This window comes from Vulpes vulpes, chromosome 16 (assembly GCF_048418805.1).
Source record: "Vulpes vulpes isolate BD-2025 chromosome 16, VulVul3, whole genome shotgun sequence".
In the NCBI taxonomy this organism is placed as follows: Eukaryota; Metazoa; Chordata; class Mammalia; order Carnivora; family Canidae; genus Vulpes; species Vulpes vulpes.
In genome coordinates, this window is record NC_132795.1 from 55176877 (window position 1) to 55202396 (window position 25520).

The 25520-nt window shown below is 40.7% G+C and overlaps 1 protein-coding gene across 15 annotated transcripts in view; it reads right to left on the reverse strand.

The window, feature by feature from the left end:
- TNRC6B (trinucleotide repeat containing adaptor 6B) overlaps positions 1–25520 on the reverse strand; it is a 241986-nt gene that overhangs the window by 36381 nt on the left and 180085 nt on the right. For 8 of the 15 annotated variants that reach the window (XM_026017290.2, XM_026017289.2, XM_072741229.1 and 5 more), the window contains 7 exons: positions 24359–24446; positions 19653–19674; positions 11043–11384; positions 6116–8458; positions 4365–4523; positions 2814–2989; positions 441–515 (listed from right to left, as the gene is read on the reverse strand). In XM_026017290.2, the coding sequence (XP_025873075.1) occupies positions 441–515; positions 2814–2989; positions 4365–4523; positions 6116–8458; positions 11043–11384; positions 19653–19674; positions 24359–24446 (3205 nt within the window). The remainder of the gene's footprint in view (positions 1–440; positions 516–2813; positions 2990–4364; positions 4524–6115; positions 8459–11042; positions 11385–19652; positions 19675–24358; positions 24447–25520) is intronic. The other 7 variants (XM_026017291.2, XM_072741220.1, XM_072741221.1 and 4 more) reach the window with 1 other exon arrangement.

The window sequence follows — 25520 nt, forward strand, 5'->3', positions numbered from 1 at the left end:
TTCCCAAGAGATTTAAAGAGAGAGAGAGAGAGAGAGAGAGAGAGAGAGATTGAGAGAAATCCTACAAGAATTCCCTATATAATTAATTACAAATAGTTCCCCTCCTTATTTTATTGTTGCTGCCGTTTTCAAAACTGTAATACAAAAACTGGTACAGTATTAGGGTACGTTACGTAAGTTTTAAGGCCTGGCTCTTTCTGCCCCTAACCGCTTAAGGAAAAGGACACAAGGACTACAAATTCAAAAGCCATAGCCTTTAAATATTGGAGTATTTCATTAAGAATAAAAGAACAGAGGACAAATACTGCTAAATCCAAATCAGAAACACTGTTTAACCAGTTTCTAAATCTGTAATGTTGTACTCTAATGGCAGCGGTCTTCACATTTGTACTAAAAGTAAAAGCTGGGCTGTATTACACATAAAAGAAAATGAAACTTACCAGCAATCCCATATTTGAAAACTGTTTGGCAAGAGGATTCATCCATGAATCATTGTTTCCTCCTTTCAGTGAGCACTACAGAAATGAAATACATAACCTCAGATCCAAATTATTTTATCTCACTTCTTATCAGTTAGATTTAAGTACTGATTGAAAATGCAGAACCAACAGTTTACCTTTCTGAGCCCAAATTTCCCTCTTTAACTGGTTATTTTGATATTTTATCCATTAGTCTGAAAGAGTAATAAGCTTTAGTTCTATCTATATTTTCATTCTTATTTGATTCGTCACACTGAGTTAGAACTGGAAATATACTTGGTTAGCTGGTGTTTTGTTTTATTTTAAGATTTTATTTATTAATTTGAGAGAGAGCGAGAGCGAGAGAGCGCACACACGTACAAGTAGGGGAGAGAGAGAGGGAGAAGCAGACTCCTTGCTGAGCAGGGAGTACTACACGAGGCTCAATCCCAGGATCCCAAGATCATGACCTGAACCAAAGGCAGATGCTTAACCAACTGAGCCAGCCAGGAGCCCTTGAGTTTTTGTTTCTTAAGGGACAAACTAGTTTCTCCCCAGAATAGGACATCCAACACCAGCTTCACTTTTACTTCTATGGAGAAGGTAGGTGGAACAATGATGAGGAGTTGGTGGGGATGGGGTGATGGGGCTTTGCTTACTTGTACATTCTACAAATAAAAACTTCTGTTTTGATATTTGTTATGTTGATTTTACTATTCCTCAAAGTGAGTAAGTTCACTTAAGTTCAGTCACAGGTTTTAAGGTCAAAAAAGCCCTCACTGGAGGGAGAGTAGAATTGATGGTTTTTGTTTAATACAAACAGTTTCAGTTTTGCAGATGAAAAGTTTTGTGGCTAGATGTGGTGATGGCTGCACAACAGCGTGAATATACTCACCACTACTGAACTGCCTGTGCACTTAAAACTGGTTACAATGGTAAATTTTACATTATCTGTCTTTGATCACAATCAGTTTAAAAAAAAAGGCCCTTGGACACAAAAGGTCAGAATTGTCAGTTGTGGAGCAGAAACGCCAAATTTCAACTGAGCTGAATCAGTTATGTCTCAGGGCCACCTGAGTGGGCCAGCACCTTTCCTTCACTCACTTCTGTCAATCAGCAGTATTCCTCAACTGTCTTTTTTTCTGTCTTGTTGGGAATTTGTAAATGACAAAAAAAGCCACAACAAGCCAGATAACAGGCGAGTACAAAGATACTGAGAATTTTATGGATTAATTCCATCTGTGACTAGGGGGAGGCAAAGCAATCCTTAGAAGGGAAATTGTAACTAGCTGCTTAAACAGGATGCCTCCAACATAAACAACCTATGTTTTTAGGCTATCAAGTTACTGTATGCAGAACAACATTAATATCCTACAGCAAAGGGGATAAAGGCATAGCCCCTTTAGCTGACTGAAGACCTTCCAGGACAGTACTTGGTATTTGAAACCAGGACAATATTCACTGTGAAGTGTTTCATGGGGCAGCAAGGCTCCCATGTTGAAATTAAATATGTGACTGCCTATTTCTAATTTTCATCAGTTTCTCTGCAGAAGGGAAAGAATGCCTCTGCTGGGAGAACGGTTCAGGTTCAAAGACTTGTTCTAGACTGAAACCAAAGTCCTCATCAAATTATGCAAATCAAAGGAGAAACGGCGTTGCTCTAAGACATGGAAAATGACAACTTAATTCCTTTTTTTTTTTTTTTTAATTAAGTAGGCTCCATACCCAGCGTGGATCCCAACATGGGGCTTGAACTCACAACTCTTAGATTAAGAGTCGGATGCTTAACCAACTGAGCCACTCAGGAGCCCTGGAAAGTGACTTTACAACACAACCTGGTTCAGGATATAGATAAATCATTTGGTTGCTACAGTAGGGTTATGTACTGGCACTTCACTTTGTTGGAAGAATGATTCTGGGTTTTGGAATCTCCCGAATCGGATAAAAACCAGTCATGCTGATTGCCACTGGAAAAGCTGTCATTCTTTGGTTTTTCTTCTATATATCATGGGGACTTACCCTAAGGACTTCCTTGGCTTTAGAATGCAAAAGCATAAAACATTTATAAAATGTGCCTTGAAAGCTTCCAAAGAATTATTATCATATGGAAACTAAAAGTAAAAAAAAAATCTCCTGTCTTTGAAAATTCCATTTTACTCACAGCAACAGCTCTGTAGTTTGAGGTTTCAAGGTCATGGGGAAGGAAGATGAGGAGTAAAGAGGAAGTAATTATTTGCTCTTAAGAAAATATTTTCACCCTTACTTAGGACTTCAGGGACTCCTTCCATGAGAAAATTCTCAGTTCTGCCTTCTAAGAACAAAGAAACAAGCTCGATCATTTCTAAAGTGGGCTACCTTCATTTGCTTCTTTCCTCCTTGTCCCCAGCTTGCTGAGTTGTGGGAGGAAGCACTTCCCTGAGAGCCGGCGGTGTTCCAGACTCCTCCATCATCCTCCTCCTCCCAGCTGGGATGGCGAGTTCCCGTCACTGGACCGTCACTCTCCCCCCAGCCGTCTTGCATAGATTTGGAATCTTTAAGAAAAAAATGAACGAATCGTATGCAATAGCTACATATTACAATAATCACAATGATCAGTCCTTATGAATGCAGCATTTTAGGGTATTTGTGATCTTATCTAATCCACCTCTGTGGCGAGGCCAATATTCTAGCCCCTTCCACATTCGTATTACCCAGACAAAGGGTAAGTATACCTATAGCTTTAACTATACGATCTTGAAGGAGAGAAGACTTTTTTAAACTGTGAAGGTTTTGTGATGGAAGAGTGATTCTAAGGTTGGAAAGACACAAAAAAATCCCGACAATACTGCTGAAGTATCTCCTTGTGCCAAGGGTCTGGCTAATGTCTTCCAACAGCCATTTTGGATCTATTTCAAGTCTACAGCGTGGTATTTCCCATGATGATACAACCAATTTTACAGTGAAAATCATGATGAAATCATGTCTTTGTAAAACTATTTCTATGAAGTGGATTCATAATTTTTTAAATGCACAGACACAAGAATGAATTTCTAGAATATAGCTAACTAAGATTGTACTTCTTCATGTGGCACTATAAGAGTCATAAATATCATACAATAAAATTGACAACAGAATTTATTATTTTTGCTCAAATTTTGAGCATTCACTATGACCACATTTTTAAATCAAAAGATAATTTTTTAAGTCTGCAATATGGCAGAAAAGAGATGCTGGAATACTTTTTAAGAAAACGACAAACAAGTGAAAATGGGCACTCGAAATTGAATTTTTCAACCAAGGAACATCCAATGAGACATTCCATAGCATTGGTTTACAAAGTTTTGCAAATTACTGTGACTACACATTGCCAGCTGGATCAAGTATAGCTTAGACTTTCAATGATTTATGAATAAGAGTGACATGCTTTGTATTAAAAACTCAAACGAACAAATCTTTGTTGGGTTCAAGAAACCTTAAATGCTTCTACGTGGGTGGAAGTATGAGAGGAGAGACAAAGGGATGAGGAAGAAACAGAACGATGAAGTCAGTGAGCAGCAGAGACTGTGTCCCACATTAAAAGCCAGGAAAGTCTTTTTAAATTATACTAACAAAGGAGCAGAAATGCAAAATAGGAATGGTGAGCAATATTTAAGTTACTGGCAAAAAAAGCACCACGTCAACATTTCAATTCTGGCCAGATACTAAACCTAACTTAAAATCAACAAAATTAACTTAGGACTTCTAGTTCACTCTAAGCATGTTAACATATGAAAAGCTAAGTCGCTACCATTTGGTACTAATCATTTATTAAAGGGTCATGGTCCTGAATCTCTTCAAACAGTAGTTGAAACATTAGAACAGCCCTCACCAAAATGTCTGGCCCCCAAATTAATGGAGGCTCCCTCCCAAATAATGCTGTACACTTACTAGGTTTCATGGCATTTGGAGCGTTGGAGGGTGCATTCCCCCAGCCCGTGGTCGATGCTCCCGTGTCATCCATTTCGCCCCACCCAGGACTGCTTTCGTTTGGCTCACCCCAAGCTGAAGTACCATTATCTGGAGCAGGTGGTGTGCTTTTGCTCCAGACTGTAAAGAAAGAAAATGGGTCTCTAAGAATGATCTGTTAAATGAAACATCCTAATATCCAGGGAGTGGGGAGTGAAGGTGGGAGGAACAGGCTCTCCCTATGCTCTGTCTGCAGAAATATGAATGGGTTCCACCCTCAGGGAGCATTGTCACTTTAACTTTTGGCCCAGTAACTCCACTGCCGAAATTATACCATAGATATACTTGTAGAGTACATAAAATTATAGGTACAACAATGCTTACTGTAACACTGTGGGAAACCATTTGGAAGCAATCTAAATATCTATCATAAAGTCATTGGTTAGACCAATTATGTCACCCATGAAATAAATACTGTACACAAAGCAAATAAAAGACAAAAATGTATGTGCTAACATGGAAAGTTTTAAAGTATGATGGAAAAAGCAAGGCGAAGAACAGTGTATATAGTACAATCTCTTCTGTGTAAAATCTGTAAAAGATAAGATATATTTTGCTATAGGTATGAAGAAAACTTTTGAATGAGACACAAAATGCTACGAGATTCATTATGTGTGGGAAGAGACCCTAGGGGCTAAGATTCTTTTATTTATTACATTTTGATTTTCCCTACAGTTGAAGGTTTTCATTATATGGCTAATAAATTTCTTTCACATCTTAGCAGGTTTTGTGCTAGATAGGGAATTAATGAACAATCTTTATTTTCTTCCTCATTCTTTTCAATATTTGAGGGAAAAAAAAAGAACTAGTTAAAAGCAATCATTTTCTAAGTGGCCATAACTGCATTCACCGAACACTAGGTTTATCTGAGGAGTGGAAAACGAAGTATTAATTCTAACTGAAAGAAAAAAACAAAAAACCACCTGAACAGTGCATCCCCTTAATTTGTTGAATTATATGCTTTATGGGGACATTCAAGTCGACAATGCCAACGATGGTATTACTAGCACTACTTTCAATTTACCAGGTATGGTATTTCTATCCAAATAGAGGAAGAAGAAAGTTTAATTCTGGGCAACTAATGATCATGAGAAAATAATTTCTTATACGAAGTACTCCACTACCAGAGGTGATCATTAAAAATCATCTGGAAAACGACTGAAATCTTCCAGATCCCAGCCATGCTACAGCATTCTGATGGCCCCTTCGAGAACAACACAAAATACCTCCCTTCACCAGGGAAGAAGAAACACAGAGGATATGTTCCTGAGTAGAAACTGAATGGAAATCAGGTCCATTTCTGCTACTATTTTAATTCTTCATTTTTAAATCTGGAGCATGGTTTGTTTAGCGCCCAAGATACGTTTTTTTGGATTCTGCAAGACCAATACAATTAAAAAAACAAACAACAAACAACAACAACAAAAAAAACCCTACCAACTTTGGGAGACTACCACAGGGATGCCATCTTTTTCTCCTTTTGCCAAGAAAGAACATTGAAAGGTACCACCAGCATCTGTTTTCACTATCATTTTATAAAAAGAAAGCTTCTGTTCACAGTAGAGTATGGTTAATGTAGAAAGATTTCTAGAATACAGCCAAGGAATAAATGCAGCTTAATAAAAATTTAGGATTTTTGTTTATCAAACCCGCAAGAAGCAGCCATTGCCTACCTGATGCTGATTTACTGGTCATCGGGGTAGGCAGGTTTGGTTCTCGAGGTGCTGGGCCCCCTTGGGAATTCTTATCCCACAGATTCACATTCTTGTAGTTATAGCTGTTAGGGTCTCCCCATGCTGAAGTGCCATCATCGATGTCCATTTTCCGACTAATTGACTGTGGGGATGGCTCTTCCCAACCACTGGGTTCCTCGTCCTTAGGGGTTACTGGCTGTGGCCCACTGCTCCAGTTGGAATTGGAAGGTCGTCCGTTGCCTGGAGGTGGTGGTGGGGGGCCTCCCCATGAACCAGAAGCCTCTGGTTGTGGTGGCGGTGGCTGCTGTGGCTGCTGCTGCTGTTGGTGCTGTTTATGCCAGGAATTGGGCTGTCTGCCAGTCTCAGTCCACGCTGGAGACCTTTTGCAATCTTCCCACCCACCTTTGGAAGCTAGGCTTGCATTCCCGCTGTTCCCCCAAGTTCCAATTTCATTCTGCCCTCCTTCTCCCCACCCAGACACAGGTTTGCTTGCAGAACTTTCCCAACTGCTGTTTTTCGCCTGATCAACTTCCTCTCCCCAACCATTCTTCCCAGAAGTCCATCCTTGATTGGGCTGGCGTCCCCCTCCCCACCCCTGATCCTTGCTGGAGTTCTCATTCCAAGAAGATGTCTTTTCATCTGGTCGTCCGCCTCCCCAGTTGGAAGAGTTGTTGTTCTTATAGTCATTCCAGCCTCCTGTGTTCTTGGGGTCTTTCCACTCTGTAGAGGCTGAGAGCTCCCCCCATCCAGACTTCATTTGATTGCTTTGGCTGGGTGCATCTCCCCAGCCCCCTGAGTTCTTGGTCTGTGTGGCAGCGCTCTCCCACCCCTCAGTTCCTTTGTCCGATTTCCCCTCAGGCCTTGGCACCTCTTCAATATCCCACACAGTGTCCTGCTTAATTTGAGTTTGGCCCCAGCCAGTGTTTGAGAGCACCCTGGGGTCCAAATCAGTTCGGCTCAAAAGAGTCTGTAAGACAGCCTGACAATCAGGATGTGTGGGCCGGTATGACCGACGGCCAGAATTATGACTGTCACTACTTCCTGCTTTGTGGTTGCTTCCAGTGCTTTGACCTCCAACTTCACTTCCTGTGGAGCTGGAAGATCTTCCCCAACAGGGAGCCTGGGCATTGCCTTGGTTTTCAGGGAGGGGGTGGCCCTTTTGATTGTCCCATGCTCCAGTGCTAGAATTTGGTTGGTTTGGACCACTCCATTCTCCAATTTTCAACTCATCAGACCCAGTCGGCTGTTTCCATTCTCCCTGAGAGACCCCAGATGTCATTTTGTTCCCTTCACCCCATTTGTTGTCATTAGAGTCCTGAGGGCCAAAGTTCCAGGACCCACCCGTAGACCTGTTATTGTCCCAAGAGTCATTTTTTGACCCAGATGATTTCTGAACAGAAGCTCCTTTCCAGGAGTCCTCTCTATCTTTTCCATTGTTCCCATTGTTTCCAGAATTGCTTTGTCCAGAGGCTGTGTCAGTTCCAGAAGGCCCCCTAGCTGCACCCCAAGATCCAACACTCCCAGTCTTTCGATCTCCAGTGCTTTGTGAAGGGGCATCAGTGCTCCTGGAGGCGTTCCCCAAGCCCATTCCAAAGGGCATTCCCTTATTCTCCATGGGGTTTGGTGAACTTAAGTTCAAGGAGTTAGTGTTTCCATTTTTTGGTCCATCAGTGTTATGAATTTGAGCCTGTTCTCTGCCAGAGACAACAAAATTAACACCCGCATTTTCCATCTTTGACTGCTGTTCCCTGGATGCCTGACCTACTGTGCTAACCTGTGCACTGGAATTACTAGTATCCGTTTCCAATGCCCCTTTCCTAGAATTTCCTTCTTGGACCAGCGCTGGCCAGGCAGATGGGTTGCTATTTGGGTTAAAGTTGCTGAAGCCAGAGCCAGGTCCAATTCTATCCTGACCACTCACATTCCTCCAATTTCCTAGTCCATTGTTGCTCTCTGTTGTAGAGTTGGAAGATTGAACAGATTTAGTCTTAGGGTCAGATTTCCAGACCCCAAGATTACATTCGTTCCCAGAACTTGCAGACTGGCACTGGCTCCCTTTTCCTTTGTTACTAGTGGTGCTTCCTGGCAGAGTGCTCTTCTCAGAGCCAGGGTTCGAGGCACTGTTGTTATCGGTGGTGTTTTCGGAAGAAGACTCAGTGTCTTTGCTGGCAATACAAGGCCACTCTTCCACGTCAGACCCGTCTACAATCACCTTGTCCCAGGTGTGAATTGGGTTGGGGGAGGCGCCGTTGTTGGAGGAGGCTCCCGGGCCCCAAGTGGAATTTGCATAATTTGAAGCAGCAGCACCTCCAAGGGTTGACTCTGGGAAAGAGATTATCTTATCAATCACAGCTACACATGCATGCTCTATTAACACCTCAAGCTCAAACTGCCCCTAAGAGAGCTCATACAGTTCCCCACAAACTCAATTCTCTACCCAGTTGCCTGTCTTGGTTAACTGCGTCACGCTTCGGCTAGTCATCTCTTCTCTTTCATTTTGCCAGGTTGCTATATTGCTAAGTGTAACTCCACCACATTTCTCAAAGCTGTCCCCTTGTCATTCCTATTGACAGAGAAGGGCCTTCTTAGATCTTGAGATAATGTAGTAACACCCTCAACTTGCTTTCTATCTCCAATGTACTCTGAACACTCCTGGCTAGAGTAATTGTTCTGAAGCACACCTTCAATTAGATCACTGCCATAGGGGAAGCTCCCAATGGTTTCTTAGCACACAATAAAGATGCTGCACAACCTGGGACCAACAGACTTTTCTAGTCTTATCTTCCACTACTTTCTATGTCCACACTACTTGACAGTCCACAACTTATGCCCTCTCACCCTGGCACTGTTCCACATTGGCAGCTACTGGCTTCTCCTCTTGGATTCATATACTGAAATATACCCATCTTTCTGGGCCTAGTTCAAGTGCCGTTTCTTCTATGAGGGTTTTGTTTTGTTTTTAGTTCATCACCTGAAAAATAACCTTTCCCTGTCTAGAGCTGTTTTGCTTAGTGCTGTGGTACTGTGTTCACATCTACTTTCTCCCACATTAGCACAGAGACTCCCCCCAAAGCTCCTCCTCTTAGGCAGAGACCCTTCTTGCTAACGTTTGAATTCTACATAGTGGCCAGTGCACTGCTACTCAGTAAGCATCTGATGAATGATGAATGCCCACCCAGCTAGATTGCTGGGACAGACAAGCATGAATCAGTCTCTAAGTGCCCAAGGAACTTAATCTGATAAATTAGTCTGGCTCAGCACATATTTTGGTGGAATTTATCATATTTGGTGGGAAGAAAAATGACATGTTTTTAACCCAGTAATTTCTTCTAAATTTGTTTTAGTTACTTTAACCAAGAAGCCTTAAATCAATATAAGGTTGAAAAAATATTACATAGAGCCATATGAGAGTACGAAAGCAGAGAATCTCAAAATCTTAAGACTCCGGGGTCTCCTTGGTTTTAAGAATGCAAACGAGAGAGTCTGACTCACACTGGACTCATGTCTACATCCAGGCCTGGGTAGATTTGACTGCAGAACCACCTGATGTGACCACCCCTCACGTACTTCCTCTTGCAACTGCCTTTTTTTTTTTTTTTAAAGATTCATTTATTTATTTATTTATTTATTTATTTTAGATATATATATAGAGAGAGAGGCAGAGACACAGGAGGAGGGAGAAGCAGGCTCCATGCAGGGAGCCTGACGCAGGACTCGATCCCGGGACTCCAGGATTGCGCCCTGGGCCAAAGGAAGGCGCTAAACTGCTGAGCCACCCAGGGATCCCCTTGCAACTGCTTTTAAGGGGCCAGGAAGGGAAGGGCCATGAGGCTTTTCCCTGCCTGCTTTGGGCTTGGCCTGCCAGCCACCACAGAAAAGTCTGCATAAAGCCATAACCATGAGGTTTCTTTACATCCTTACTCTGCACATGAGATGGTGATAGAATTTTCTAAGGCAATTCCATGTTTAAACTCAGAATAAAGTGTGCTACAGTTAACAATAACCAACTCATTGTTCTTGCCAAGGCTTGATTATGTTTAAGCTTTGAATTTTAGTATAGCCTCAAAAGATATTTTAAGAGCTAAGCGAAAATCTGTTAATAAGCTTTAAAAAAAAGAGAAGGGGAAGAGGTGATGTCTGGAGGTTCTTAGCTATTAGCTGATTTAACATTTATCTATTAAAAACTATCAAAATTTATAGCCCCCCCTTGTAGATATATCTACATCTAGGGTTTTTTTGTTTTGTTTTGTTTTGTTTTGTTTTAAAGTAAGCTCTACATCCAATGTGGGGTTTGAACTTACAACCCCAAGATCAAGAGTTGTGTGCTCTATTGACTGAGCCAGCCAGGAGCCCAGTTTTTAACAAAGCCCAAAATCCTCTAAAGAAACAATGAGTCAAAAAAAAAATCTAATAAAAAACTACAGAATGGTATTATTTGGTATTTCCCCCCCACCCCAAGATTCTACACAGTAATCTAAGAGACGATTCTCTCTATACTTCCAGCATTCTGAGAACATAAACATAGGCAAGTAAGATTCAGAACAAGTCTTTGCACTAGCCCCACCTCTAATTATCCTCTGAGCACACACTTGTGGTGACAGCTGGAACTATGGAGGCTCAAATTTATAATGCACTTGTGTAAAAAAGAAGAAAAGTCCCACATGGTGATGACAAACAACAGCCACATTAGTTTCTCATGCCAAGAGCACATACTGGACGCTAAAACCCAGTTTCAGAAGAGAAGTGCTGGTACACATTTCACACTGGGATCTTCTCCCGTCTTTTGAGTAATCCCAAGAGTCTATCTAATGAAGGGTTTTTGTGGACTTTATACCAGGCAATACAAAAGAAGTGATCACTCTCTTTCAAGCTGCCATGAAATCAATTCACAACACCTCTTCCTCACCTGGTGCAGTCCCACTGTCACTCTGCAGCAGCGTTCCTGTCACTTGTGCGTTGTTTGAGTTTGCTCCAGGTGCTGTGGAGGGAGGAGGCCCTGCTCCGCCCCCGAGGAGCATGCAGGACGGCGGAGGGGGCTGCCCACGTTTTAGTAACACTTTATGGTCCTGCTGGCAACGGAATCGCGGCGGCACCTCCCGAGGCATGTAGCGGGCGGCGCTTGGCGGTTGTCCGTTCGGCACTGCCACCCTTTTGGCATTGTTGCCACCATTGACTGGTGGCGATGGAGAGCTGCCAATTGGGCTGGCGGCCGTTGGTTGGCTTAAACTTGGTTTCGTCACTTCGGGCACTGAAAGAGAAAGATTGAGAAACAGTCTTTGAAATAAAATACATTTTTCTAAAAATGGTTTTTAATAAAGCTTACATGAGATCAATTCCAATAAGACAACTCTTCTACCATCCTACTGTGAATGGTGGTGGTCGTTCTAAATTCTCCTACATCTTCGGTTTATTGGAGGTATGGCAGAGGTGGGGAGTGATGGTGACAATGACTCAAAGACAACAATGCCACAGAATTCTATTTCCATTAATTAAGGGGGAAAGGGAAGCAATCACCATTCACTCCCCTAAATCCATGAAGGGCTGCCCAGCAAGTCTGAGGGTGCATATGGGCCCCAGGTAAAGCCCTTGGTAAAAGTTCAAGGCTCTAGGTTGGAATGGCCTTGCCCTTTATCCCCATTCTTTTTTTTTTTTTTTTTTTTTTAAATTTTTATTTATTTATGATAGTCACAGAGAGAGAGAGAGAGGCAGAGACACAGGCAGAGGGAGAAGCAGGCTCCATGCACCGGGAGCCCGACGTGGGATTCGATCCCGGGTCTCCAGGATCGCGCCCTGGGCCAAAGGCAGGCGCCAAACCGCTGCACCACCCAGGGATCCCCTTTATCCCCATTCTTAAAGACCTACCTCTGAGAAACACTTTTTTTTTTTTTTTTAAGATTTTATTTATTTATTCATAGAGACACGAGAGAGAGGCAGAGACACAGGCAGAGGGAGAAGTAGGCTCCATGCAGGGAGCCCGACGTGGGACTCGATCCTGGGTCTCCAGGATCACACCCCGGCTGCAGGCGGGGCTAAACCGCTGCGCCACCGGGGCTGCCCCTGAGAAACTTTTCTTGAAGTCCCTGGACTAGGTAGGCAAAGCACCTTCATCTGTGCTCTAGAAGCATGATGCCCATCTTTCTTTACCTTGAATTTACCATATTACATTGAAATTCTCATTTACAGGCTTCTCACCCTCACCAGGCCCAAGAGTCTCTCAAGGGTAAGGACCCAGCTTTCATCTTTTTTTTCTTAGGGTCTAGCACAGAGTAGACCCCCACAGAAAATCTCAGCCCTGGAGAAATCAACTTGGGTTTGCTTCTATAGCTACCTGAACTTACTCTTGCTTCACATCCATATGTAAATAATTTAAAAAGTTATACATTTTTTTGCTTTTGTCAAAATTTTTAAGGGTATCTTGTATATTTGTTCCAAATATTTAAAATAAAAATTTCAGGGGCGCCTGAGTGGCTCAATCAGTTAAGTGTCTGACTCTTGATTTCAGCTCAGATCATGATCTCAGGGCTGTAAGATGAAGCCCCACATCGGGCTCTGCACTGGGCATGGAGCCTGTCTAAGATTACTTTCTCTCTCCTCCACCCTCTCTAAAAAGGAAACATAAAATAAATATTTCAAATAAAAATTTTAAAATGTAGGTATTTTTCCTACTTATTTTAAAGAATTTAATGTTTTACCTTACTTTTTAAAATGGTGGACAGGAGGTATGGCATGTGCAGGATGAACGTGAAGATAATATACTCTGCAGGACTCTCTGGCTTTCCTCTCAACTCTACAGGGAATGTCCTACTCTCCTTTTGCCTCATCCTACCAAACAACTGCCACCCTTTCCAAGAAAATCTACCTGGCAAATAGAGGTTGGCAATATTACAGAAACAATCACTGAGCCTGATAATTTGGATGATACTGAAACCCAAATCCCTGACATCCAGAGTAATGTTTGGGCCAGCTCTGGTGGCAGTATTGCGTTGACTGCTGACATGATACTGGGCCAGCATGTTGCTCGCTGAACTGGCTGGTTCCTTTATGGACAGAGAGACATCATCAGAAATCAGGGGGCCCGATCTACTCCTATTGAACACTAGTGAGCACTGTGAGTAGTAAGACCAAAGAGTAGGAGCCTGAAGTAACTTCAAGGCCCTCTGGTCTAATCTTAACCAACCCTGAGGCAGTAGTGGGTCTCCCAGTAAGGAAGGGAGGTCTGAGGATCCACAACCTGATGAGCAGAATAAACTTGTTTCTTCAGAAAAATAAGTTGGTTATTGCCTGATATTATCAATATAGTAGGCTCTGCATGACCTATAAGAGCTGATAGATAAAAATAACTGATAAATGAAGATGATCTATGCCTGCAAGATTCCCATAGCAGATGGCATTCCCAATCCCCTTTCCTCTCATGAGAATAAACAAGAAGCTGGCAAGGGCTGGGAGGATTCTTCCCAAATGTTTTTTAGGATGGAAGGAGCTATGCTTCTGAGGCTGCCCTTCTATAAAAGGGCTAGAATCTTCACTCTGAGTTAACCATGCCTGTTACATGCCTTGACTCATTTCCCTAAAATAAAATAAGACATAGTAAGAGCAGCCTACAGCACTGAGGTCTGAACCTTAGTTTGACTAACTTGACAACATTCACAGCACAACCAAAGAAACTTGGAGGGTATCCTATATTGTGTAAGATTTCTTACAAAAGTGCCTCAGAGCATTTTCCCACTACATCAGAGGTAGAAGGGATTGTAAATAATAAAGTCATTATGAAATTGGACCACTTTTCAACCACTTTCCTTCTAATATGGGACTCTATTCTGGGAGATCAGTCATTCAAAACTCTAGGACACAGAAAAAGCGTGAGGTACATGTTAGGAAAAACTGTGTTTCAGAACTTGAATGAAATCTTATTCAATTTTTTTCTTACACCTTTCTGTGACTTCAAGAATTTTAAGCATTTAAAGGTCAATCAGAAATCTAGAGAGCAGGGATCCCTGGGTGGCGCAGCGGTTTGGCGCCTGCCTTTGGCCCAGGGCGCGATCCTGGAGACCCGGGATCGAGTCCCACATCGGGCTCCCGGTGCATGGAGCCTGCTTCTCCCTCTGCCTGTGTCTCTGCCTCTCTCTCTCTCTCTCTGTGTGACTATCATAAATAAATAAAAATTAAAAAAAAAAAAAGAAAGAAATCTAGAGAGCAATGTGGCTGTTAGGCAGGAGGCCCACTCCAACCTCCTTCTTGAAGTCCAAACTTAAGACATCCCAGAATCAGTGTGTGGTTCACAGCATGCTTCAGAATGTCAGGTGCTAAGAGAAGAAATGGAAATTAACAGAGTAGGAATTACTTTTCAGACCCTCTCATTTCTCTTCTGCACCTTAATGATTCGTAGGTTTTAATGTGACCTTTCTAAAGATGCTCAAAATAAGGGCATGCTTATTTTCCACAGAAAAGGTCTGTGGCTTAAACATGAACTCTGTATCAAAGGAAAATAAAGACATTGTGAAAAATGCTGTGTATCCAATTTTCTAATTGCCTTTCATTGACTTCCAGGAACTAATAATAATTGATTTTTTTTCCTTTCCCTATTATTACTGTTATTCTCATCACTAACTGAACTTCTGAATTGCCTCTATTCCTGAAAAATTTCAATAAAATACATACAAGCCCTAAAAAGACATTATTTTCAACTGAAAATCTCTGGGTGAATGATTATCAGTTACAATGCAATACAAAAACTCTCAAGGACTGACACACAGAGAGTGGACCCCACACACTTAAGAACTCTCAGTACCCTTTAAGCACTGTCTCCATTTCTTTACCTTCTACTCACTCCTCAAACTCAATGCACCCTGGCATCTGCCCTGAACATCTCCCTGGAAACCTCTCTCCTCATTCAACAACTAGTGATCATTATTGCCAATCTATTTTTTTTTATTCAGAAAGAGAGAGAGAGGCGCAGAGACACAGGCGGAGGGAGAAGCAGGCACCATGGGGAGAACCCGATGTGGGACTCGATCCCAGGTCTCCAGGATCACACCCTGGGCTGCAGGCGGCGATAAACTGCTGAGCCACCCGGGCTGCCCCATTATTGCCAATCTAATGAACATTCGACGAACAACTTCTTTGGCTTGTCTGCAACTTCTGACACTATTGGCCGTTTCCTCCCTCTGTGTTTGTGAGAGCTGCTGAGACCCACACCAGCCAGCTCTCTACCTCTTTCTTCCGTTGTGGGTTCTCATCCTCTTCTTGGTCAGGGGTCAGCAAACTTTTCTGTAATGGGCCAGACAGTAAATATTTTAGGCTTTGCCGGCCATATGGTCTTTGCTGTGATGACTCAACTGTTCACATGTAGGCAAAAGCAGCCACAGACAATGTATAAATGAGTAAGTGTGGCTGTGTTACATACAACTTCACTTACTGCACTAAAATATAAATTTCATATTATTTTCACTGACTGAAATTATTGTTCTTTTATATTTTTTCTAACCATTGAAAAAAATGTAAAAAAAATATTCCTAGCTCGCGGGCAATATGAAAACAGGAGGGGAATCAGATTTGCCCAGAAGGTTGTAGCTGGCAATTCCCTAATCAGGTTTGTAAGATGGCCAGCTGTAAGATGGTCATAAGTTGTGTCTTTAAAAAAAAAAGAAAAGAAAGAGAAAAGAAAGAAAAGAAAGAAAAGAAAAGAAAGAAAGAAAGAAAGAAAGAAAGAAAGAAAGAAAGAAAGAAAGAAAGAAAAGGTGAGGCCTATACTATTCTCACATTTAAGGTACTTGAGTACAAATTCCCCCATATTGAGAATTTAACAATTATGTGCATTTCCCAAATCCCTACCTCCACCTCAGATCTCTTTCTCTCTTCTTCCCTTTACCCTCAAACTTGTTCCCCATCTCCCCATTATCTCCTAGCTCAAGGAATAGAGTCATCACCCAACCAGATTCTCAAGTAGGAAATCTGGAAGGTGTCTTAGACTTTGTTCTCTCCTTGCACATCATTATCTGATCATCGTTACATTCCACTGAGCCAAAGCATCTCTCTGATGCCTTCCTTCCTCCTCTCTACCACCACTGTTCCTAACCAGGTTCAAGTCCTCATTACCTCCCACCTGGACTATTCTGTGCCCATCTATCTGAACCATATGCCTTATACCTCACATTCATTCACTCTCTAGACGTAGCCAGCTCCAACTCTGAACAAATGGCTCCCATCAATGTTAGAATATTCACGTATTTCTACATGGTGTGACATACTGTAAGTAGTTTACTTTGTAAATTACTTACTTGGGGTGGGGAGAACCCACCTCAAGTCTTTCAGAGTAGACTCGAGACTATCCCAACCACCAAGACACACACTTACTAAATATGCCTTCTGGAGTAGACTCAGAAGACAGAGTTGTGGTCAATGTACCATAACAGTCCATCACCCCAGGTATGCTGATGGGAAGGTGCTGTCCTTCAGCTGTGTCCCATGTGTGGTAAAGGTCATGAATTGCTGCTGTGAATGACAGTATCTAAAAATTTCAATCTACTAAGCTGGAAGCTTTTCCCTGTTGGCTTTGACTCTCAGCATCAGTACTTTCACTATCAGAATAAGTCTCACTGAACAAAACACCTGACAGACATTTACCAAGAGACTGTTAAGTGTTAGTTACCTGAGCTTCCTCAGGTGGCAATTGTTCCACTAGGGGTTAAGCAGCTCCACATGTTTAACCCTTCCAAATATGATGCAGGTCCAAATTCATTGGCCAATCAGGCCCAAACCCCACAGGCTCCACAGAAGTAGATCTCTCTTTCCTCAGTGCGGTGCCTGTTATAGGAACTGCAAATCCCTTCCTAGACACTCTATTTCTACTAAAGGTGCTTAAGGTCATGTCAGTGGTTTGTTTTGTTTTGTTTTTAAAGATTTATTCATTTTAGAGAAAGAAAGGAGAGAGAGTGTGCACACAAGTGGGAGAGGGACAGAGGAAGAGGGAGAGAGAGAATCTCAAGCAGACTCTGTGCTGAGCATAGAGCCCAACACGGCTCAATCTCATGACCCTAAGCAGGTTATGACCTGAGCCAAACCAAGAGACAGATGCTTAACTGACTGAGCCACCCAGATGCCCCAAGTCATGTTAGTTTTTATAAATCAGTCATTTCATACTGATAACTACACGCTAAGCCAACCATGACCCTAACAGCTTTTTTTTAAAGATTTATTTATTTATGATACACACAGAGAGAGAGAGAGAGAGAGAGAGAGAGAGGCAGAGACACAGGAGGAGGGAGAAGCAGGCTCCCCGCAAGGAGCCTGATATAGAACTCGATCCCAGGACCCTGGGATCACACTCTGAGTTGAAGGCAGCCACTCAACCACTAAGCCACCCAGGCATCCCTCCAGATAATTTTTATTTTTACTTCTATTTTCTCCCTGGTTCTACCAAGTAAATTCCTTAGGAGACCTGAAACAAGCTCTTAGCTCACTTTAGGATTATTTTACTTTAATTTTTGATGGGGAGGTGGGGTGGGAACAGTTTGGAAACTGTAGGGTATATTTCATTTTATGGTAGGTGAGAGAAAAATCCTATTTGGAAAGAAAATAATAAGTAGAAAAGAAAGTTTGATTTTTAAGATTTTGGCAGAGGAAAGCATTTCTGAGAAAAGATCTAACACATACACACACACACACACACACACACACACAATCTAAGAAAGAATGCCTTAACGGATTTTTGATCTTCCAATAGAAACACCACTTACCATACAAAACAGCTTGTTTCCATAGCTCAGTTGATACTTGGCCTCATGAACATTAGAGTTGTGGCCAGGCCCAAGAACCTAACCACCATGTTTCAACAACCCAGAGCCTAGATTTTCCAGGAAAATGCCTATTTTCTCATCTGCTGTCCTGATAAATCAAAAAAGTCCTATAAATATAAATACTATATGCCCAAATCCTTTCCTAGATAGTATGTTGGTTTAGAAAATATGGACACTGTACTACTATCAATAACTCTATTTTTATGATAAGTATAACTTCTATTTCAAACATGTAATTTATAAAGATACTTCCAAATAAAGCCCACTTCTGGGTTGGTACTAGCTGAATGTACAAGGGGAGAACACTATTCTTTCTAACTAATTAAGATAATTATCACTAAAAACAGTTTTTATCAGTTTTTTATAAATCACTACAAGGTCCCAGACTACATTCTCCCTTGAAATGCCTTTTGATTAGTAATATATTACAGTAATGTCTGGTCATCTGAGAATTTGCTTTCCAGAACTAAGTTTCCTTAAAAACTAGCACTGTCTTTATTAGTTTTCCATCACTGTATGGCACACTTTGGCCCGGTGGTCCAACAAAAGAAAACAAAAACAAGAAAAAAACCAATCATTAGAGGACCTCCCATCACATCTTGGCCTATCCATTCATCTGCCCAGACCTTCCTCCAAGTTATCGCAGTCCTGTGACTCCTTTCATCAGGGGCAGTGGTACTCAACCTGGGACATGTCCTGGGGTTACCTGTAGATGTTCTCAAAATACACGTGCCAGGACTGTGGCCTGAGACCATGAATGTTTAGGAAGAGGCCCATGCTTGTATATTCTGATAAGTCTATGCAAATAATTTTAATATATACCCTCATTGTGAACCACGTATTTAAGTGGGCAAGGATAGGAGCTAGAATATTGGTCTCAAGGAATGAAGCTTACCATTCTGAAGGGGAACCAACCAAAAGTGTGGCCATCACCAGACAAGACTGCATAATCAAAATCTGAACAGAAGAGAGAGAGATCTCTGGGGCACCTGGGTGGCTCAATGGCTGAGCATTTGCCTTTGGCTCAGGTCGTGATCTTGTGGTCCTGGGATTGAGGCCCACATCAGGCTTCCCGTGGGGAGCCTGCTTCTCCCTCTATGTGCCTGCCTCTCTCTTTCTGTCTCTCATGAAGGAATAAATGAAATCTTAAAACAAAAATAAAAAACAAAATGAGAGAGAGAGATCTGAAAAACACAAAGACCATTAGGTTGGGGATTACCCGAAGGACACCTGTTTACAGCACATTACTTTTTCGTAACAGAGTTAAAATATATTATTTTTTGAAAAGGCATATTCCAAGCTCTAGCTCAGAAGACCACGAGACCATCCTAGACATAACACTCCCTTTCAGACTCAACATATGTCATGGATCAAGATAGTTAACAATCCTCCAAGTTCCCATTTGTAAATTAGGTGCTAGTGTTTTTTGTTATTATTTTGAAAAGGTTCAGTTCAAAATCATGACCCACATACTTTCAAAACAAGGTATTACTTTTTCTAATCTCTTTTGCCTCCTAAAAAATTTAAGGCCAACTAGAAACACTACTAGAAGTACTTTTAATTTGTCATTATTGCTCTTTAGTGGCTGCAAACCACCATCTTAATTACTTTGCACTCAATCTCACTAATCAAGTGGATTGGAGGCTGAGTCAGCAAAAGTGTAAAATCTAAACACAGAAGGTTCCAACGACTTAAAGCAAAAAAAAAAAAAAAAACCTTACCTTTGGTTTTTTGTTCCGTGACCTGAAAAATAAGAGACATAAATGAGATTTGCTTTCTAGTTTGGTATTATAAGCCTACTTTAATTCTAATGACGTAAGTAATTCAAGCTGTCAGACACAGGCATAGTTCAGATCCAGAAAAAAAGCTGAGAGTCCATTCAGACATCCTTCTATAAAGATAATGGCCATATGTCTAACATGACCACCATTATGAAGGATATTAAAAATTAAAACAAAAAGCATTTCACTCTCATTAAATGATAAAGTACTTGTATCAGGAATGCTGTTTATCATTTTGATGCTATGACTAGAGAAAGGCAAATGGATGGAACCTCGAAACTAAATTAGCCAGAGACAAAAAAGATCACCCTCTGAGTATGGACTCAAACACTCAATCTCAAATCTAGAAAGCAAAGTTCAGGGACCCATCACCAGAGGTATCAGAGGCCATGGCAGAAAGGCAGGATTGAAAACCAAGCCATGGGATCCCTGGATGGTGCAGAGGTTTGGCACCTGCCTTTGGCCCAGGGCGCGATCCTGGAGACCCGGGATCGAATCCCACGTCGGGCTCCCGGTGCATGGAGCCTGCTTCTCCCTCTACCTGTGTCTCTGCCTCTCTCTCTCTCTCTGACTATAATAAATAAATAAATAAATAAATAAATAAATATTTTTTAAAAAGAAAACCAAGCCATGCCACTTCCTGGCTGTGTGATCTCAGTTTTCTATTTATCTGTTGAATGGAGATTAGTAATAATAGTATCTTGGTACAAAGGGTTGTTATAAGGATTACACTGGATATCCTATGCCAATGTTCAAAAAAAAAGTTTGTTGTTTTTAATCAAAGTTCATGTAAAACAGTATGAAATACAGCAATGAGTGAAACAGGTAAATTCTAAACAAATAAAGATTGCTTTGTTGAAAATATTTTATACAGTAACTAAAACAGCTATAGAAGTGATTAACCTAAAAGGTTGGATAGGCTGAATATAATAATGGGTTTTTAGAGAGTTTAGAAATGATCATTAGGAGCCGCATGGAAAACTGCTTTTGCTATTAAGAGAGGAAAATAAAGGAGGGCACCTAATTATACATGCCCTATAATATTAAAAAATGACAAGACGCCATGTATAAGAAAAACATCCAAAAGGAAACGTGCCAGAATTCTAATAGGCTTGTATTATTTTCATTATTACTATTACTGAGATCATGAGTGATTTTGACTCCCTTTTCCCAAATGTTAATCTTATAAGGTATTTTTTAATGGTTCTCTGATTTTTGTAATAGAAAAGATGTTTGGTTATTTGTGGCTGATAATGATACCAAGTTACCACTATGGGTGCTCATGAAAACATGCTCATCTTTGGAAGATATGTCTTATAGTTAATCAACCTGCTTCACGGTGGATTCCAGCACACTAATGCCAGACATGAAATCTGAATTCGATGCCCTACTTTTATGACCTCCTGGAGTGTTCCTTACATTCTTGCATTAAAAAACAAGCTAGTTTTACTCTATTGGATTTGTAGTAGACAGCACTTTAAAATGAATGTGTTTCTATGTACTGTTAGCGAGCTCAAGTCTACTGTGCAATTTTTCTAAAACTCCATTTAACCAAGAACGAACTGATTTGATTTGTATCCACGTATCAATTCCTTAAAGCAATTTAAATGTTATGACATTATAAGTATTTCTTAGAATGCCATTTTGAAGATCAGCTATACAGGAAGTCCATGCCTTCCCCAGCTGTAAGGCGACAAACCCAAATAATGTCAAATGTGTCTTACAATGTGGGTTCTGTTAAAAGAGCTGTCCTCCAGACGGTGAAAAGCTGGATGATCAAAGCATGTGTTCTGCCAACACTGAACAATGATCCTTTAGCAGCATCAGCTTAATGAATGTGAATGGAATCCTTCCTTGACACCTTTCTTATGAATGGAAATCTAATACAGTTTACTCAGTGATGGTTCTAGAAAGAGCAAACTGCTCATAAGAAAAGCTCAAGTTTATTTATTTATTTATTTATTTATTTATTTTTTATGATAGTCACAGAGAGAGAGAGAGAGAGAGAGGCAGAGACACAGACAGAGGGAGAAGCAGGCTCCATGCACTGGGAGCCCGACGTGGGATTCGATCCCGGGTCTCCAGGATCGTGCCCTGGGCCAAAGGCAGGCGCCAAACCGCTGCGCCACCCAGGGATCCCGAAAAGCTCAAGTTTAATGTCTATGTTGAAATAATTTACTTTTAAATAAAAATCCATTCTTCAAGAAATTACATTGCCAGCACTTATCTTAACCACTGATTTATTAAACAAACAGTTTTTGAGTGACTCTTATGTACCAGGCAATGCCCTAACTTCCTAAAAATACAAATATGAGTAAAACCTTGAGAAACTTATGGTCTAACGGGAAGACAGACACGAAGAGATGATTGTAAAGCAACAGGGTAAACAGTGAGAAGGATGGGGAAGCACTGTATAAATGGTGCTGATCGAATGAATGAATGAATGACCACATAATAGAACCTCTGGCACATTCTCTACAGTTCTTTGCATCATAGCACATTTTATGCCTCCTAGTTGAGGCGCTGTCTTTACAATAAGCTTGGTAGCCACTAAGACAATCACGTGGTAAGCTTTGTGCCCTTCCTTAAAACTGCTAAATCAGAATTTAATTCTAGAATTACACAACGGTTCAGTATGATACAACAATATCCAAGGCCATGTGTTGTCCTAGATCCTGTGTCAGCCAATCTAGAACCTTTTTAAACAAAAATGATTGAATTGTATTGTTCATAATTAACTATTTGAAATTTTATTTATGGGGATTTTCCTCTTTGTCATAACTTCTAAACCATTTCTTAATGTAGATGCAAGTACATGGGGGAGATTGTCCAGCTGTACGAATGACATTCTCTGCATAAATCATCCAAATTCACTCCTGAATAAACCTGCACTATCTTGCATTTTAAATCATTTTTCTATTATAGTGGGATCCACAACAAAAGCTTACAGATGCGTAATTTATTACTTCCTTCCAGATACAGATATTTTCCAGTTGAAGAATGAAGACAGATCATATATTGGCTAAAATAACCACTTGATTTGGTATCTTCTTGTTACCAGCCTTTGCTCAAGCTCACCAGTGTCTTGTCTATTAACCATTCATTCCCACAGACTGCAAAATCCAATTTTTTATACCAATTTAGTTGATGACATGTGAATGCCCTAAAGGCAAGAAAGCCTTCACTGCGGTTCACTCTCTGTCACTCCTGCTGGAAGATCAGTATGCAGAGGGGCAATGCCCTGACACCTTATTGCTGGTGGACCTGCTTATGTGGAATGAGGCTGTGTCTCCAAAGGCAGGTATGAAAAAAGCCTCTGGATTGTTATCTGGCATCTTTATTCAGACTCTTTACTGACATTTTAGACAATTCTAACAAGCTCAGATTAGAAGCAACACATTAGAAGCAGGTACCCTGATAGCATGAGGATATGATGGTGAGCATACCACTATTAAAAGAAACAGAAACTCAGTTAAAAGCAGACAACATCTTAATGAGCATGCACAGCAGTCTATTTTATTACTTTACCAAACAAAAATGAGTATTTCTTTTAATTAAGTCTTCAAGAAAAGATAAAATTTTATATGCTTAATGTGTCAGGGTCATATGCAATCCAATTCAGAAAACTATTTCCAGTATTGTTTTTTTCTCCAGGCACTCATAAATGATCTATTTCAAAAATTCAGAAAACTGACATATGGGAATATATGTTATATCCAATAATGCTGGGAAAACTTGTGGTGTCCCTTATATCTTGCACTGGTTTGTGTCTGATTGCCTGCCTCGAGTCTGTTCTAAGTCTTGAGTTCCCTCTGAACCATGTAACAGTTTCTATCTCCCTAAACTCAGCTTCAACAACCTGGCACTATAGCAGCGACCCTCAAACCTGCCTCACAGCAAGGCACTGTTTCCCCAGTCTGCTAGGCAATGGTAACAGAACTGGAGGCAAATCACTTTACCTCCCCCCAAAGCACCAAAACACCCCTGCTGAGCCAGAGTCCAAGTCAGGCAATGCTGAAGAATGGGGTGAGGGTGGGGGTGGAGAATAAGTTCACACCAGGGAAAGGGCGAGGGACACACACTGAAGGGAAAGGGGTGGGGCTACCAGTCTGCTCAGACAGCGCTGAGGTCAAATGCATCAATTAATACTTGTCAGTTGATAGTGGTGAGTCTTTTTTCTTTTAGCATTTCTTCTCCCCTAAGCAAGTGCCTCAAAGCCATGTTATTTCCCCCAAAACTCTAAGCAGATTCTTACAAATAAATGATAGTGCTGTAGGGCGACCAAAAGGAGAATGTGGGGGTGAACTTAACAAGCCTTGAAGTTGTTTTATAAGCTGACCTATAAAAATGGAGGTTAATTATGATACAAATATAGAAATTGGACAAGAACTAAAGTGTTGGTGACTCTCCTGCCTTTCTTGATAATGTTTACTTTGTTCTCATTAAACCAGCTACAGCATTTCTGAATATCTACTTTTGGGAAACAAACATAGGTCTTCAACTTTCTCCCACTTTCAGATCTTAAAATTTGCAAGTAAACTACATAAGCAGTATTACTGAACTGTCTGTCAGGTATCCAACCCAAGGCAGTTAGTTATTCTAGATGTTTGGTGGATATAAAAGCAGACTTAAGTGATTAAACTCACCTTCTGAGTGGCTTCTTTTTTCTTTTTATCCTCTTTCTTCCTTTTCTTGTCTTCCATTAACTGTTCTTCCCTTTCTTGCTCCTTCTCTCTGTTAAAGTAATGTCACACCAAAAGGTTAACATCTATATTCACAGTCTATTTGTATAGCAAATGAAATGCTTGTAGATGGTGTGCAAACATTCCATCTCTGTGACTGAGCAGAACATGGTATTTTACTTAAACTAAGAGGATGCATAAAACTCAGCACATTTAGTTATCCACACATTTTGGCTTATTATGCCTTTTGCAAAATTTGACAGTTTGGTTTCAAAGAAGCCCATTAATGTGAGATTTATAATATCTTCCTAAAAGAACACACACAAATGTACTCAGCAAAAACCCTGATTTGAATATATGACAATATCTGGTTGGCTTCTGGGGGTATTCCTGGATTCCATGGATTTATAGAACACTCAGTACCTGGTCTTAAAAACACATGTAGAAAACATATAAAACATACAGCATTAATACATCAAAGAAAAAAATAAGGAGTGAATTTTCTGATAGGCAATATTCCTCACAAACAATATAAGATATATTAAATCGATTATGATACACAGATATTTATCACAAATTAGGTATTTTCCCATGATATCTCCAGTGTGGTTAACAGAAAACTCTATGTTCTATATTCCTTATTTTTCTTCTACATTATTAATACTCTATGTTTTACATGTTTTCTACTTGTGTTTTTAAGGTAGGTCCCAAGCGTCCTATAAATCCATATATTATTCCTCACTGAGTGAGTTCACAGTTGCATCTTCCTGCAATTAAGACAACAGGTTTTGCTCCCCTCAATTATAGCAAAAATGATACACAATACTGAACATTCTACTTGAAGAAATGTGCTGAATCTTAAGAAATTAAGATAATGTAATGATGCCTCACATCTGAAAAGTAACCTGAGAATGTAAGATTTATTCTAATACATTGTATAACATATTATAATACATATTCAAATAAAATGTAGCTAGAAAGCTGCCAACTTTCTTTTTTTTTTCCCTAAAGATTTTATTTATCTGAGAGAGAGAAAGAAAAAAAAAGCACAAGCAGCAGAACTGGACAGAGGGAGAGGGAAAAGGAGACACCCCACTGAGCAGGGTGCCAAACCCAGGGCTCAATC